The sequence below is a fragment of the Notothenia coriiceps genome, unplaced genomic scaffold (assembly GCF_000735185.1).
Source record: "Notothenia coriiceps isolate Sejong01 unplaced genomic scaffold, NC01 NC01_scaffold00037246, whole genome shotgun sequence".
Classification (NCBI taxonomy): domain Eukaryota; kingdom Metazoa; phylum Chordata; class Actinopteri; order Perciformes; family Nototheniidae; genus Notothenia; species Notothenia coriiceps.
This window is the reverse complement of record NW_011369947.1, coordinates 1,354,311-1,370,786: the sequence shown is the minus strand read 5'-3', so window position 1 is coordinate 1,370,786 and position 16,476 is coordinate 1,354,311. Positions and strand designations below refer to the sequence as shown.

Sequence of the window (16,476 nt, the reverse complement as noted above, 5' to 3'; positions counted from 1 at the left end):
ATAACTCTCTATGTTCGTTTACTGGGCGTCAACAACTGTTGAAATCTCAGCTCATTATTTTACAAATGAACGTTGACATCCGAATCTAAGTTTGTAGGAGAGCTACAATAGTTTGTTGACAGAGTTGGCCTCAAACCCAGCTGGTCAGTTTTTCACGACGGTGTGGACACGCTCAGCAGCCGCCCGATTTCTCTTCCTTTAACCTGCCGGGGAGGATTGCTCACTGATGGAGGCTTTTATCTACAGCCGCCAGAAGAGCCAAGCCTCTTCCTGTTACAATGCAATGATACCTTGTCAAGAAAGACAAAAGTTATCCTGGCTCTTGCACCGGACAATCGCCCTCCGTTTCTCAAAACATTTCCAACTGTCGGTGTGATTTGCATCATAAAAGCTGAAGGCAGGCCATGCACAACCTCTGGTAAACAATATTCAAGCACAGAGTGGAAATCCGCCGGAAAATATTGCAGACAAATTCCTGAATCTCAAAGTAAGAAATCTTTCAAGGCACTCACGTTTTTTTCCATGTCTGCCGCACATTTCAACCGGGAAATCCAGGATTCTCCACGCGGGTCGTCCCAGAGGTCTGCGTCTCACAGATCCATTCCTGCAGGGGAGCAAAGATTATTACAATATTCAGATTACCGAGCAGGGGAAATTAATTGGACTAATTAACATACAAGTAAATGATGATACCGTTAACACATTTCATTAACTCAGACTGTCATTCTGTGTTCCTGGTGCACTAGGTATTGCATTACAATGAATTGGATTCATTACATTATGCAAATGAAAGGAACGACAAAACGGATGAGTCCTGTTAAATGTTATAGACCACATTTTCTGACTCAAATTGACTAAGACTCAAAAAGCATGTGCCTCTCTCTCTCTCTCTCTGATTTACCAGATAAAGCTTTTCATAGAATACCATTTTAATTATGTTCACAGACACTGAAACCAGGTAGGCTATTATACATTTTTAACTCCCTTAAGCCAATGTCTTTAAAATTAAAGAAAAAATAGCAACAGTACCTAATTAGTTAATGCCCCATTTCTGTGAGAGGCACAGATAGATATGCAGGGAGTTAATATTAGATTCATATATCAGAATATTAAGAAAAAATCTCCACTTTTGGCAAATTATATTGAGAGAAAACTGTGTCTTTAAATTCAGAATTAAAAAAAGCATGTTATTTAAATGTCTTTCCAGATAATTCACTCAGATATACATGATTCTGAAAAGGCGTTACCTCTCATACGACTGTAGCGTTTGTTCAAAGTCATGAGCCGTACTTTGTTTTCTAACAGCAGAATATGATCCTGACATTTCTGTGTGACATTAACTCGTGGTTAATTGAGGGTCAACACCTCCTGTTGGCCTCAGTGACTTGTGTCTTTATCCTAGCAGCGCTACATGGGGAAGGTCAAGGGGTCAAACATACCTCTCCTCCTGCTCCCTTGGCTGCAGTGACATCTACTGGACTACTAACCCTGAGTGTGAGCCGTGGGGCAGAACAACCACCTGCCTGGACGACAAGTCTTCCAAGACAAAACAAAAAGGTTTCAAGTATAAGAGAAATTCAAACTTGACTTACATTTAGTTTGAAATATCAAGCTGCTTTCGGGAAAAACAAGACATTTTTAGAAAGTAATACAAAAAGAAAATAACTCAAAAATGAAATTCAAGTGTAACAGAAAGGTTTATATTGATGTTATATTGACATATTTATACAGAAGATTTTTGACTGAGAACAAACCTTCAGTTTTGAGTACAATATAAAGACGCTGTTAAGGGGTAATCTCCTGAAGAGGCCACGAGAGCAACAATGATCACGTGCATTATGTTTGACAAAAAGAAAAGAGAAATCGATCAAATATGCCACCAGAATTCACTGTTCCTTGTGTATTCAAACAGTTGGAAGGGGGGGGGGGGTATATAGGTTAAAATAAAAAACATATAATAACATGTGAATGCAACACACAGTTAAAGAATAAGTATTAACACCAAGACAGTTGTACATTTACTGACAGTGGATATAAAGGACAGTTTCTTGGGAAGTATACAAAACATTTTTTTTTATACAAAAAGGATTAACAACAAGATGAACGTGATGAGAATAGTGCTGTTAAAAAGAGTACCGCTTTCAGGAATACACTACATGTATCCCACTGCAGGATGGAGCAAGATACCGACGAGAATTCTGCGAAGCTGTTTCTATAACGTGAACCGGGGGTTGTCCTTATCGTAAAAACTGACATGGTAGAATTCAACGAGAAGTGGTAACATGGTGACAGCTTAATTCACCTCAGCTTTTGGTCCATCATCAAATAACATTTCCTATCAACGTCACTAGCGTGGCATTGGAAGCTGCGGGGGTGATTTACTCTTATTGTTTCACACAGTCACAAGTCACCCTGAGTTTGTGGTAAAATTTGGCAATTACCACCAAAAGAAATGGCTTTTCTTCTTCATATTACAATTCTTTTTTTTTTTTTTAAGTTATCCAAAAAAGTTTTACAAAAACACATTTAAATGACATATAGTAGAGCCATTTCAAATATTTTGGACTGTAAGAATAATAAATGCATCGTCCTTATAAAGACCAAATATAAAATAATGGTTCAGTCAAAATATTTAATAAGCAAATAACGTGTATCATAACAACAGTAAATGCTAAAAGGAATTTCAGTACAAAATGTTGATTGTTTTGATTTTCACCTGCGAAATGTAGCAAATGTGAGCAAAAGTTTCTCAAAAAACTGGAGGAAGGAGGGCTCGCTAATTTGCGAACAGACTGTAAGCAAGAGGACGCTGAAAAATATATGCATAATATTAAAAAAAAACAACAACATGAATATATTTGCATGGACGTAAGCAATAACATTACTTCAGCTGGATAAAATTAGCTCTGTTGTGAGATTTAGTCTTTGCTCAAAGGATGGAACAAACCTTGCTTACCAAGGACATCATAATAATATACCATCAAAAAAAAAGGCGAAGAGAAAATTGCTCAACTTACCAATAATTTCTTCGTGAAAAGCACAAACAAAAAATGTTGATTCAAAACAAAATGGCATCCTACATTTTCCAACGACACAGTATAGTACAAAATAAGGCATTTCCTTGTGTGTTTACCGCAAAGTCTTTTTTCACCTCTACCTTCTTTTAGCCTCCACTCCTCAGTAAAGACCGGGGCTGGACATGGGCTGACTATTTCTGTGGTAAAATATATATATATATATATTTATAATTTGTCTTCAAAACTTGAATAGAAATGCAGGTAGGAGTATACAGTATGAGAGAGGTTTCAGAAGTTCATCAGCCGAGTGTAAGTCACTCCATGACTTCGCTGGCGGCTACCGTGGTGACGAGCTGCAGCGGGATCTCTGCGTTGGCCAGGATGTCCTGGGCGGCGCTGGAGCCCTGCTGGATGTTGGTGAGGATGAGGGTGGTCCCGCCTGCCGTGGTGATGATACTGTCTGAGGACCCCGCAGACTCCATCGAGGCCATCACAGCGCTGCCAGAGTTCACGGCTTTTTTGTTCTGATGAGTTTTAATGTGCTTCGCCAGGTGGTCGCTCCGCATGAAACGCTTGGAACATTCTGGGCAGACAAACTTCTTCTCTCCTGCCAGAGAGAAAACACAGTTTGGAGGATGAAGAGATGCTGAATACATTTGGAGCAGGTGAAACTCCTATCTGGAGGAAATGTCTTATAGGTGAGGAGATAAGTTTAAGTATCAGGCAAGTTCAATTAGCTTTTTTGATGTGAATTGAAGTGACATTGCCTCACGGAAGTTTCATTTCTTATTAAATAGTTTTTGTGTTATAGGTTGCTTAATACAAACCTGTCACTGAGAACAAATTGATAATGTATAACGGACTGCAATTAGAAACCCAGAACTATTGAATATCAACTTGCAAAGTTAAGTGTGAACACTAACTCTTGATATCTGATCTTGAAGCTGACAGCGTAATGAAATGTTGCTTCAGTCCGTTCTGTGAGCCAATGATAGGTTTATAAATCAGTCATATCTCTCTCAAAAGTCTATCCTAGCAGTAAATATCATCAGACACTTTATATTATTATGTTGTGCTGGTATATCTGATGGGATTTCATTTAGGCTACGAGTTCCTTTGTTTCCCAAAATAACAACACATGGAAATGGGGTGGGAAATATTCAATACAATTAAAAACTGATGGAAAACAGTGGAAAAAGAGATCAGAAAATAGCTTCACTGTTCTGTTACATAATCAAATGTTAACTGGCACTGCTGATTCAACTCCAGAACAGACCATTCTGCACCACCCAGTCTGTGAAATCGGCATATGTTTTTTTTTAACAAAATGGCCTTCAATCTTAACATTAACACTTAAAACTCTGAAGAGCAGAATATTAACACATTGTTACTGATTTTACTGATGTGCAAACACTGAGCAAAGAAAGGGCACCTGTGTGAGTCCTCCTGTGTCTCTGCAGCTCGTCGCTGCGTGTGAACCTCTTCCCACAGAACATCCAGCTGCAGACGAAAGGTCGCTCCCCTGAATGCCAGCGCAGGTGGGCTCGCAGGTGCGATGTCTTCCCGTAAACTTTCCCACAGCCAGCGATGTGGCAGATGTGCTGCTTCTTCTTCCCCGTGCTTGATCCTCTGAGAAACACAGGACCGGCCGTTAAGGTCCTGATTTGATTTCATATGCTGAGTTACATTTTATTACATTTAAGTAGGGTTGGGAGGGTTACTTTAAAAATGTGATCCGTAACAATTACTAGTTACCTAATGAAATCAGTAACCTCAAAATATTGTAACCTGATTACTTTCTGTTACTTTTACATTATCATATCACGTGCAATGCAAATAAATAAAAGGGAAGAGAAAGTACAGTAAGATGTTTGTTTTTTTTACTTGACAAGAGAACAATGTAACCTTAGAAAAGAAGAAACCAACATATTAAGTATAACAAATTAGATATTATGAAACACATACTACAGTTTGAAAAAGCAGAAATAAAATCTGTGCTTACACAAAAGTCGGTGACACACCCACCCACCCACACACCACCCACCCCCACCCACACAAACAACACACCACACAACACACACACACACACACACACAGCACACACACACACACACCACACCACACACACACCACACACACACACCACACACACACACACACACACCCACACACACACACACCACACACACACACACAACACACACACACACACACACCAAGGAAACCCATAAAGCAAATTCAGACAGTAGCAAATAACACTTAAAGCATCAGCCTACAGAACAGTACAGCCTACAAAGAAGAAATCTGATCCTTTTATAACAAGCACAATATGATCTTTTAGTTTTTTTTACTAACATGTAATCCTTCTAGTAATCCCCAATTTCTAGAAATGTAACAGTAATTGGATTAATGTATCTGTAAGGGAATACAGTTACCTTTTCTTGTTTTCTTCATTACGTAATTCCGTTACATGTAATCTGTTACTCCCCTACTAGCCCGCCTATAGGTGGACTTCACTCACCTCCCCCCGGCCTCCTTACAGTTGGGGCAGGTGCAGGCCACTCGGCGCAGCCTCTTGCCCTCCTGCCCCAGCTGGTCGTCGTCGTCCACCAGCCGTACGTGGAGGTGGGACAGGTCGCTGGTGTTCAGGGTGGAGTCGCTGCTCAGCTGCCACTCTCCAGAGTCCGGCTCTTCTTTTATCTGAATGTCTGGAGTTAATGTCTACGTTAATATCAAGCGCTGATACACTTGTCAAATAGCCTTCCCACTGAGAGCTGCTTTATTATATTCCCTGACTGACAGCATGGCGGCACATTTCAGAAGTAATGCTCCATATTTAAGCACAGTGATAGCATTGACAGAAAACGTATCAATGACATTTTTTGATATTAATTAAACGTACCCTGTGGACCCACATGAATGGCAGAAAATGGTTTGAACGACTTAGCTATAATTTCATCACAATGTTTTGAAAGCTATAATTACATAACAAATTCAGCTTTAAGGATAAACACAAAGTATTTTGGTAAGAATTTAAACTAACTATGTTATAATGAGAATTTCGGATACATTATTAACCAAAAAATGCCTTTGCTGATCAAATATGAGATCTTTGTTTGTTTTCCTTAATTAAATATAATAGTATGATTTTAGAGAACCTTTTTACAGCAGGTATTTTGACTAGTTATAGTAGGGAACGCACAGGTGTTACAGTTGCATTCAAGTGTCAGAGAGCCAGCATACCAGGACCCTGAATCTGGATCAGCTAAATGCAATTCAACCATAACTAATTTAGTGATTTACACATGGTCCTTTCCTGCTGAGACATCGTGTCAAGAGTCTGATTGACTGATTTAGTGTAGAAAAAGGGTTAGATTAATTAACACAGTAAATAATTGTCAGTTACATCCCTATAACGTTACATATCATTTTACACAGCACTTTGAACCGTCTAATTATCACCACAAAATGGCCTCTACTCACCTAATATACGCCTTATTTAACCGTATTTAATTTTGTCTAAATGTACATTATTTAAAATGTCATATCCTGTTCTCGTACATATCATATTCTATTTACATGTATATAGACTTTTTCACAATTTTTATATTTTATTATATATGTTGCATTGTTGGAGAAGCTCAGGTCAGAAGAATGTCATTGCCATTTCTACATTGTAGCTATGTGCATATGACAATAAAATCTTTGAATCTTGAATCTTACTAAGCAAAAAAAATTAAAGGAATCTTTTTTTAGGGTGCTCGAAAAATGTAAAAGGAAAATTATTTTTGCACCAGTTAGTAAAATACGCTGTTGCAACAAAAATAAAAACGAGGTACATAAAAAATAACTACTATACCTCCAACGTTTATCGTGTCTCCTTCTTGTTGGGCCATTGTGTTGACCGTCACTGTCTGCAGGTTGGGAATCTGACCCTGTCCGATGCTGACTTGATTGGATCCCAGGGACAGAGTCTGGACCGGAGCCAGGGTGATCTGCTGGGGCGGTGTGGTGGGCAGCTGGAGGTTCTGCAGGTTCTGCACACCCTGCACCTGAAACGTCTGCCACTGAATCTGACCCGACGGCGTGACGGTCTGGGCCTGGATGATGAAGGTTCCTGGGTTGATCAGCTGCACGTTTTGCATGTTCTGCCCACCTGTGGCCATGGACTGGACCATCTGACCGTTGGAGGTCTGAATAGGAACCTGCTGCAGCTGGATGATGGACTGAGCTGCAGACACCTGGATGCTCTGCTCCTGGTTCTGTTGGATGTAGCCCTCCTGGAGACCAGAACTCGAATCGGTTTGCTGTGTAACCCCCGATGACAATGAAGCGCCTTGTGTCAGCAGACCTGATTCGCTCCCTGGAATGTGTAGCTGAGAGGAAGACGTTGGCACATAGATCTCGTGATTTGCATTTGAGTCATTAACTTGTAGTGTCTGTGAGAGGTGATTATCTGTCTTCTCCAGACCCTCTGAGCCGTCCATAGGCTGACTCGTCATGATAAGCTGGCCGTCGGCAGTGATCCCTGTTGCTATAGTCTGAGCACCAGAGAGGCCGAGGGAGTCCAAGTCCACACTGTTAATAGGAACAAAAGTAATGTTCCCAGGCAAACTCATAGGCACATTTGTAACAACCTGGCCGTGGTTGTTGAAGGTGGAGCTGCTAAGAGAAACCCCCTGGAGCTGCTGGACATGACCAGTCTGTGATATGAGGTTCTGGTTGTTATTAAGGATGTTTGCAGTGAGACTGCCATCAGACATGATCTGAATCTGCCCCGTGGCATCCTGAGTCAGAGTCGCTCCTTCCACTCCAGAAGTGGAGAAGCTCAGCTGTCCATCGGCTGTCTGAATCTGAGGAATTACTTGGTACTGAATGTTAGGCACTGAATTGGCGGAGCCGTCCGTTCCCGACGTCACAAAGATTGGCTGACTTTGTAAGTTCTGAAAAGGAAGAACATACTGTCCGTTCGATGTTAATATTCCTTGACTTTGGATCTGTAGCATTCCAGATTCATCCTTTGCTGCTGTCGTGGGGGTTAAGACCTCCCATCTACCAGTCCCAGTGAGATCTGATGTCTGAGAAAAAAGATTTTTTTATTATAGCACAATAGAGATCAAGCTTGATGTACAATAATGAATTGCTAGTTGCTATATGGAAAGTCTAGAGCACTTTACTTTGAGTGACAACTGTTTTCGCATGTAATGTCATGTGCAGTATAGGAACCCCAGTGTAATCACATGACCACAAGGATATTGGTGCCCCTACCGAGTTTGTCTCAGTATTTAAACCAAAAACATTAGAGCAATTAGATATCCTTCTGTTTGATGCCAAAATACAGAGGCTATACATTTATTAAAAGCAAATCCGAACTCAAATGTGGCTTAGCTGTGACTTCCCTTCTGCTGTGTCCAGCAGAGGTGCTGACTTACCACTTCAGCTGCAGCACCTCTGTCCACCTCTGAAGACGGTGACCCAACCTTAGTGCAGGTGGTTGCTAGCAGGTCGAGGGGTGATGATGGCTGAGTGTCCTTCCAACAACAGGCACATTTAAAAGGAAGATGTGTATGATCATTAGTCTAGGCCATAAATAAACTATGACTTATTGCCAAAAAGCAAAGTCTGAAGTAAGGAGGTACAATTACTGTTTAGCCCCCTAGGCAGCACCGTATGATAGCACACAGGTAATGTGTTCATGTCTGACTGGAGTTTACAGCCTGTCTCTTACTTCCTGGCTAAGGAGGCGGGATCTGTAAACTGCCTTAGAGGAAGTGTAGCCTGAGAGGTTTAAATGAGGGTGCAATACCCCCCTCCAAGTTTGAAATGTGTGAACTTCGGTTAGCACCACAGCAACGCAGTACAACGAGTCATAATCCCGTGAGGGAAACCTTACCTGGTTACCCCTGCCTTGTACCTGCTGCAGAAAGTCCATTTGACTGCTGTCCACGTCAGCCATATCTTCTGATTTAATCGGCTTTTCTGGGGCTGTGTATTAAAAAGCAAAAAGCTCAGAGTGGAAACAGCCGTAGCAAACATTAGCTTAACAAGCCTGATACTCACATAACTCAACGGCTAACGTAAGCTTACATCCGTTACGTTATAGTAACGCAAGTAAACAATACTCACAACCACCGTTAAAACAAGCATCAACCCTGTGGAGAAAACAGCGATGTAGGCATGTAGCAGTAATTAGTTTAAGGAGAGCTCACTACTGATTTGTCCTAAAGTAGCTAACAAGGTTAGCTAAGCTAAGCAGCGTTAGCCACCAATGCTAAGTTAGCCGGCGGTGATTAGCAATATCACCATCAAGCATCCCTGTTAGCCTGCTAGCAAGCTAATTTAGCCATAGGATGCCTGTGGTAGCTTGTTAGCTTACGTGGTGAAGAATAAGATAAATATAACATACCAGTCATTGCGTGACTTGTCGTGAAACGAAGAATCTTGATAGTCACAAGCCACCGGACATTATCAGCACATTCAAAAGATTGTATACGCGTAAAAATAGGTGATAAACTGTCAATTTTTTTATATTTTGATTGACGGGCGGTAGGTAACACAAAGGGTGGGGCCTCCAGTGTTGACTGGGAGTCTTTGCGTCACAGACCGGAAATCCCGCCCTCCTTCTTAAAGGTGATTGGCTATTCGATTTGCACACCGTGTTGTTATTTGTCAGTCGCCATGCCAATCATCCTTTGTTGTATTCTTTTCCTGTTTATTATGCATGTTCAGTTTTACAGTAGTATGATGGTAGTGAGAATTGTAGTTACATGGTTTACTTTCGTTTTTGTTAAAAATGAATACAATTTAAAGTGAGACATCTACTTTCATAAACTAGTCTGTAAAAAAGTGCAAAATATCGCATTTGCAGTACAAATAGGTTATATACATATTGGTCCAAATAGTGCAGAATACGTTTGATACATATACTGCATTAAAAGTGCCAAAATATATGTGTTTCTCTTAAACTTGTTGTAAAGTAATGTTAATTCACAATATAATGGCAATTGAAAAATAACATTATCAGCATTTACCATGGCTCCCTATAAGCCCCGCTTTCACTATGCAATTCTGTCTGCCACGTGTTTGATCCCCTGGGGAAATGTAAGCTTGATTTTTGACACAAATGAAGTGCTTCGAACATCAGAAAACCAAACTATTAGTAACGTCATCCCTAGTTTCCGAGTATCAATTAACTTCAATGGAGTTACGGCGGACAGTGGAACAACTAAAGTAACTGGTGCCTGTAGGCCATGAAGAAAACTAAAGTGATCCAGTTTTTGACTCAGATAGCGTCTCTAACAATTACACTACTCATAAACACTATAGGGGGATTTTATGAAGTAGTGTATTGCCCACTTTAACTCTAATTAAAAGCCAAGGATCAATAGCAAGTATATTAAATTGCCGGCCAGCTTGTTACATCACAACTTTTGTCAGGAAACAGCAATCTGACGGTTACTAGGTCAACCCACCTCTGGCATCATCATTCAAACTCAGAATATAAACCCACTACTTTATGCACTAGAGAACATATTCCAATTCAAAATGCACTTTTGAAAGGATTGCGGTATTGATTTTTTAAAGGTTCCACAGATTAAAATGGTCTCTTCTAACTGATTTCAATACATAGAGATCCAATAAAATAAGATAAGATGAACCTTTATTAATCCCAGAGGGGAAATTCAGTTGTACAAAGCAGCAACAGGGTAAGCGTGAAAAAACAGGACAGCAAAGATTCACACAGATTACAAGTAGCCTACTCTCTTTTCACAATTTAAAAAATCTACAATATGTACTGCATGGTGGAGAGTTAGTGTACTAACAATTACAATATGTAGGGTAACATAAGGCAAGGCATTGGACTGCTGTTGCTTTAACTGTTAAACCCCGAGGTCCCTGCCGGCGGGGACCCTGTTTTTTTTTTTCATGACACTGTGTCTCAGGGGATCTTAATATTTAAGAACCTATTAATGTGTTATAACAGATTAACGGAAATAATCTCAGCTAATTTACGATACAAACCATTTTTACCAAAACAAAACACAAGTCTCATAAGAAGCATCTAAATGACCCCTTAGCGAAGAATGCTAACGGACATTGGCACAGAACTCAAGATAAAAGTACCCTTATTACTTAAGTTATTGTAGCTGCACATACAAGATATCCGATTAAAGCTGAGGTTCCACAGATTATTTAGGTATATAGTATCATCACTGAGTGATCCGAACTCGCGACAGGGGAGGCAAACACAGACATCACAACACGTATCTTTACGGAGCTTCTAGGGAGATTGTCTCACCGTAGCTGTCAATCTGATCAAAAGACGTGTTCAATGGCATTAAAACGAGAAAAAACGCGGCTGAATCGGTTACTCCATAGGTTTTTAACGTCTTTGTATAAAAAAAATATTTAATTTATAATCCATAATTCCATTTTTATGTAAAAATCGCAGAGCAAAAGTTAGCTGCTAATGGTAGCCACCAGAGTGGCTGCTACTACCGGTCTTGGCTATGCGGCAGTCTGAGTCTAACACACACACATTACCAAATAAGGACTATGTGGGAGTTCCCCTCGATTCCATTGGGTCTGACGGTTAGAAAGATATGTCACATGTCAAAATCCAGCAAGGGGGGCCAGAGATATGGAAAATCCACCCAAATGGCCCCAGAAGAGGTTTTCTTTTGGCTAAATCTGTCTAAAAAGGTCAAATATCACTTGTTTTGCATCAATCTTGATACAGGGTACTTATTATATGTTGTACTTTGGATTCCTAAAGCTTTTAGTCTACTAACCCATCATCCAAGGTTAGTTTTCACTATAAGTACAAAATATTCTTTGGACGGACACTATAATTTACAGTTTTTTACCATGTTCAATCTGAATTTTCTTTAAAATAAAAAACATCTATATTTATTCTGACTTTTCTACATCCAACTCACAGGTTTATCATTACTTTGAGAAAAAAGATTATTAATTTAACCCTTTTAGAAGGGAAGATATGGTCATTTGTTCTGGGAATGTCATTTTCGAGCCTGAAACCTGAAAAACAGGCTCGGGGTTTAACAGGTTGATGGCCTGCTGTAACTTAATGCATGTAACTGATGAAGGAAATATATGAAGGAAACATAATTGTACAATAATAATAAATGGGATTTATATAGCGCTTTTCTAGACCCAAAGACGCTTTACATTATGAGTCAGGTCGACAAACAAAACAATGACATTGACAAAGAAACAGTTTATGATAACTTGTCAAGTTATGGCATATTAGACCAGTGTATTGTATTTTTAACAAAACATATTTATTTGTTCTAAGGCACATTCTGACTCAATACATTATGACATTTTCCAAGGCAGGTTTGCTCTTGTGTCTCTGCAATCTAACAGTGGCACTTTCTTACCTGTGAATAAGAAAGTGATCAGCAGTTGAGTTTGAAGAGCTTGTTGATTGCTTTGGACAAAAAGGAACACAATCGAGACACAATCTGAGTTTGTATTTGATCGGATTTCTTCCCCTTCATCTGATTGTGCACAGTGCAACATTGTGAAAGTGCATTGAAATGAGAGGCTGCATGCTATTGTACCTGCTCCGTGCCTGTGATGCTATCAGGACCCCACTTCTGAGTATTATTTGTGGTGTGTCAGTTCCTCACAGTGCGCGACCGCAGTGAGGCTATTTCTCTCAACCTTCAATTCAAACTTGGCCCATTACAGCCCGACTACAAAAGCACTTTCCGTGCACTCAGGAGCTCACTGCAGTGAATGGTGGATATTTCCAATCACTCTGCTGTCAATCCAAGTGTCAGGTAAACACAGGCCAATGGAAACAGCTTTAGAAAAACCTTGCAGCTGTGTCTGTCTTACTCCTGAAGTCCTTGGAAACGTATCAACAATTTCTACAAAGACCTCCAAGTTAAAGGAAAAAGTCAAATATCCTAAAGGCAGCTCAAATGCAACACCCTGGTGGATGCAGCGTCCTAGACGAGACATATAACTGCCATGATGTTTGTCTTCAGACCTGTGAGTGTTGTCCCCAGCTCGGGCTGCAAAAAAAAGTAATTTCATTGAACACCTCGACTTCACTTCATGCAAGGAATCTGTAAAGTATGTGGAGCAATCACTCAGTGGGAGTTTCAGCACATCTATAAGGATTTAGTGTAATACCTACAACTGTAAATATGGACATTAAAGACCTTCTTGCTGCAGAGACTAAGCTTTCCTTTAGTATTGTTGTGGATAAAATGCATTAATATTTCTTTCTTTTTTCAAATTCAACAGAAGAAATTGATTATTAATGTTACAACACTTATCACTTTCTTCTGAGAGTGGACATTTTTATTGTGACAAAGGTCAGAAATGTGAAAGGAGTAACAGAGAGAGACCACAATGGCCCTGAGTGTTTCATATTAACATATTGACAGTTGTTTTCATGGAGGCCAGTCCAAGAAGAGTGACCCCACGGAGAGAAACTGCCCTGCTGGAGGCACCTTCTGGGACACTGTAAATAGACCTAAGAGGGAGAATTGAAACTGGTGCGGCACGGAGAAATGTGGATGGAATATCAAATGTGTGTTATCGACTATAACTCTGAGGCAGCTTAGACAGAAACCATCACTGTTCTTTGTCTGGGGGATTGAGAATTTGACTCTAAAGGGTTGCAAGAAAAACGTTTATAATTCATTTGGGAGCTCAACATACTTTTACCATATTGATGCATTTCCCATTTACTATCAGAATTTCATGTCAACTTTTTTGACACATACAAGACATATGATTCCAGTTTTCAGTAGCTCTTTCGACACAAAACTAAACAAAGACAACAATGTTTAACAAATATAATTAGAAAAACAAATAGCTTTTATTGTAAAGTTACGAGATGTGAAAGTATATCAATATGGATCTATAATCCACTACTTTTATAATGCCTTTTTTGTATTGTTGCCACATAGCAGCATTGTGGTACTGGACTAGATTATATTGAGAGGTGTTACAAAATATTGTGCTCCCTTCATGTATATAAACATGCAACATGAAAACGCTAACATTATTATGTAGTGCATTATACCTTTAACCCAGTGACAAAGGTAACATTTTTGATATACTATATTTCTGACATAAATTAAAACTGAAACCGAGGAATAACTTATGACAGAGCTGTTGTATTTATTTGGATACGATTGTACAGTGCAGTATACAGTATTCATAAGTGGCCAATGTGTATGTAGGGGATAGAAAGATGAGTACTTCTGTATGCAACATTATAAATTAAGACATTAATTGTAACAGAGTTATCCATTAATGAGATCTGATATGCTGTTTCAGTTCCACACTCGTTTCTGTATTTAAGAGTCATTCTAGGCTGCCAACTTCACACCATACAAGGAATATGGATGAAAACGAGACTGGCTAATGCTGGGATATTTAATCTTTATAATATACACTGTCCCTGAGAAATAAAAAAGTATAACTTATAGTTGTGTCATGAAAGTATAACACAAGTGAGCGGAAATTGTTACACAAACTGAACATGAAGTGTTATTTTAGTCAAATGCTGATTCTATATTGATTTAATGTCTGTTCTTTGTACAATACAGTGCATGTGTCAGACATTGGAGTCACACAATAGCAATAATTACTACATGGCATCACTTTTATTGTCATCCAGAATAGAGATAATTTCCTCACTGTAATGATATGATACAATGCGTTTACAATGACCATTGAATTTCTCCACACAATCCCTTGTGCCTTGTAACTGCTCTATAAAATGGCGTAGTTATTTATATGTTTATTTGTTATAACTCACACATTACTTATTTAAAAAGTCTTCAAAGGTCTTTGGTGAGCATGTGATTTACAGCAGCAGGCCGTGGTCTGTTTTGCATGGGTGTGTGTTTAATAGCGAGCTTGGCACTCTGTGGCCTTCTCGGTTTGATGCCACTGTGGTTTGCCTTCGGGCAGAGTGGCACCGCCTGATTGATGGAGCTGACAGAACATTTGTGCCAACAGAGAATCGGTCAAATTTCTGGACTTGTTTTCATTATTAGAGGTTATACTTGTTTTGGTTCTTTAACGATCCACCTATGTCACTTTGTATGGTTTGTGTACACATATTGGTTCACATGTTTGCGTGAATACTTTGAGATGTGCTTCATGGTGTCTGGACAGAAAGGACACCCAATGAGTTCATAATTCATTCATTAAACACAAAGCTTTGATATGGTGTTTTGTGCCTATACAACATCTGTTTGATCCTAAATAACTTTATTACTTGCTCTGAGAAGATTTATTGTCACTTTATGAAAAACAAAATACTCAAGGACCCAGACCACTGGGAACAACTCGTCAATCCCCGCGCCTCAAAACTGCAGCAGATGAATAATCTTCTGTGTCGGGTTTAGGTTGGCCAACACCACCACCACCACTCCAAGAAGAATGTAAAAACTGTTTTGTCTCAAGCTCTCATTGTGCTCTCCAGAGGATATGTATGGTTTCACTTAGAAAACAGTGAGCTGAAAACAGCCTGTTGTTGTGCAGAGGAGAGTATGAGAACTGTAAATGTTGGTCTGCATCATGAAATATCTTTGTGTGATTAAAATCAGTGGTTAATGCTAAATCTACCAAGCAAAGAAGACCTAATGTTATTTTATACACATGTTTTCATCTGCCTTTCATTCAATCTAACCACAATAAACACTATCCTATATTTTGCCACTGATCTCAGACCTTAAAGACTATAATCCACCTTATTTCCATGACAAACGCTTTGCTTTGTAGCACAGGCTTGTCTCCTTTCCAAAACTTGGATATGCAATACTATCTCTGTAAAATGACAATTTTTATTCAATCTTTTTGTTCCCATCAAAAGACCATTTTGTTCTCTGCAGTCTTAATGGTTACAAGATATTCACCAAAGCACTGCTGATCTAGAGCTCTTTGTTCGGACTCCCACGGAGAATACAATCTTACTTTGGAGCACTGCGGCTGCAGCCATACAATTCCATCAGCATAAACGCTCCACAAACACTTACACACAAAGTATAGGGGCGAGAAAAACACTACTTCAGACAACAGGAATCGTTTTCTGGTTGTGGATTGTGTCAACCTCTATTTTCATACTATACAGAATATTATAAAATGTAGACGTTTTTGTGAAAATTCGGTTTGAATGAATATTTCTTTTATTTATTTGTTGGTGTGTATTTACCTTGATTGTTCAGGACAGGAGAAAGAAACTATAAACATAACAAAGAAGCTCTTTTAAAGATTGTAACAGAGAACTGCAGCGACAGTGAATAGAGGACACATCTATTCATCAATGATAAATGAAATAAATGAAAGGTTAACTTAATCACTCTGCAAATAATCATTTATACTGACCGGTTCTTTTGGCCGAAACACCTGCATCCTGCATGTGCCCTTCTCAAATCAGCATCACTTAACAGATTTAATTATAATT

At 39.4% G+C, this 16,476-nt stretch overlaps 1 protein-coding gene across 3 annotated transcripts; it reads right to left on the bottom strand.

Moving 5' to 3' along the window:
- Positions 1-1,688: 1,688 nt before the first annotated feature.
- On the bottom strand, positions 1,689-9,591 carry sp3a (sp3a transcription factor). 3 transcript variants are annotated; one of them, XM_010794522.1, is made up of 7 exons: positions 9,424-9,591; positions 8,911-9,002; positions 8,450-8,548; positions 6,877-8,095; positions 5,539-5,725; positions 4,450-4,646; positions 1,689-3,624 (listed from the first exon to the last, which is right to left on the bottom strand). In XM_010794522.1, the coding sequence occupies exons 1-7, from the start codon at positions 9,428-9,430 to the stop codon at positions 3,332-3,334; spliced, it is 2,094 nt and encodes a 697-aa protein (XP_010792824.1). In that variant the 5' UTR covers positions 9,431-9,591; the 3' UTR covers positions 1,689-3,331. The 3 variants fall into 3 exon arrangements, with proteins under 3 accessions (XP_010792824.1, XP_010792825.1, XP_010792826.1); XM_010794523.1 differs by having other exon boundaries at positions 8,450-8,539; XM_010794524.1 differs by lacking the exon at positions 8,450-8,548.
- Positions 9,592-16,476: the final 6,885 nt, after the last annotated feature.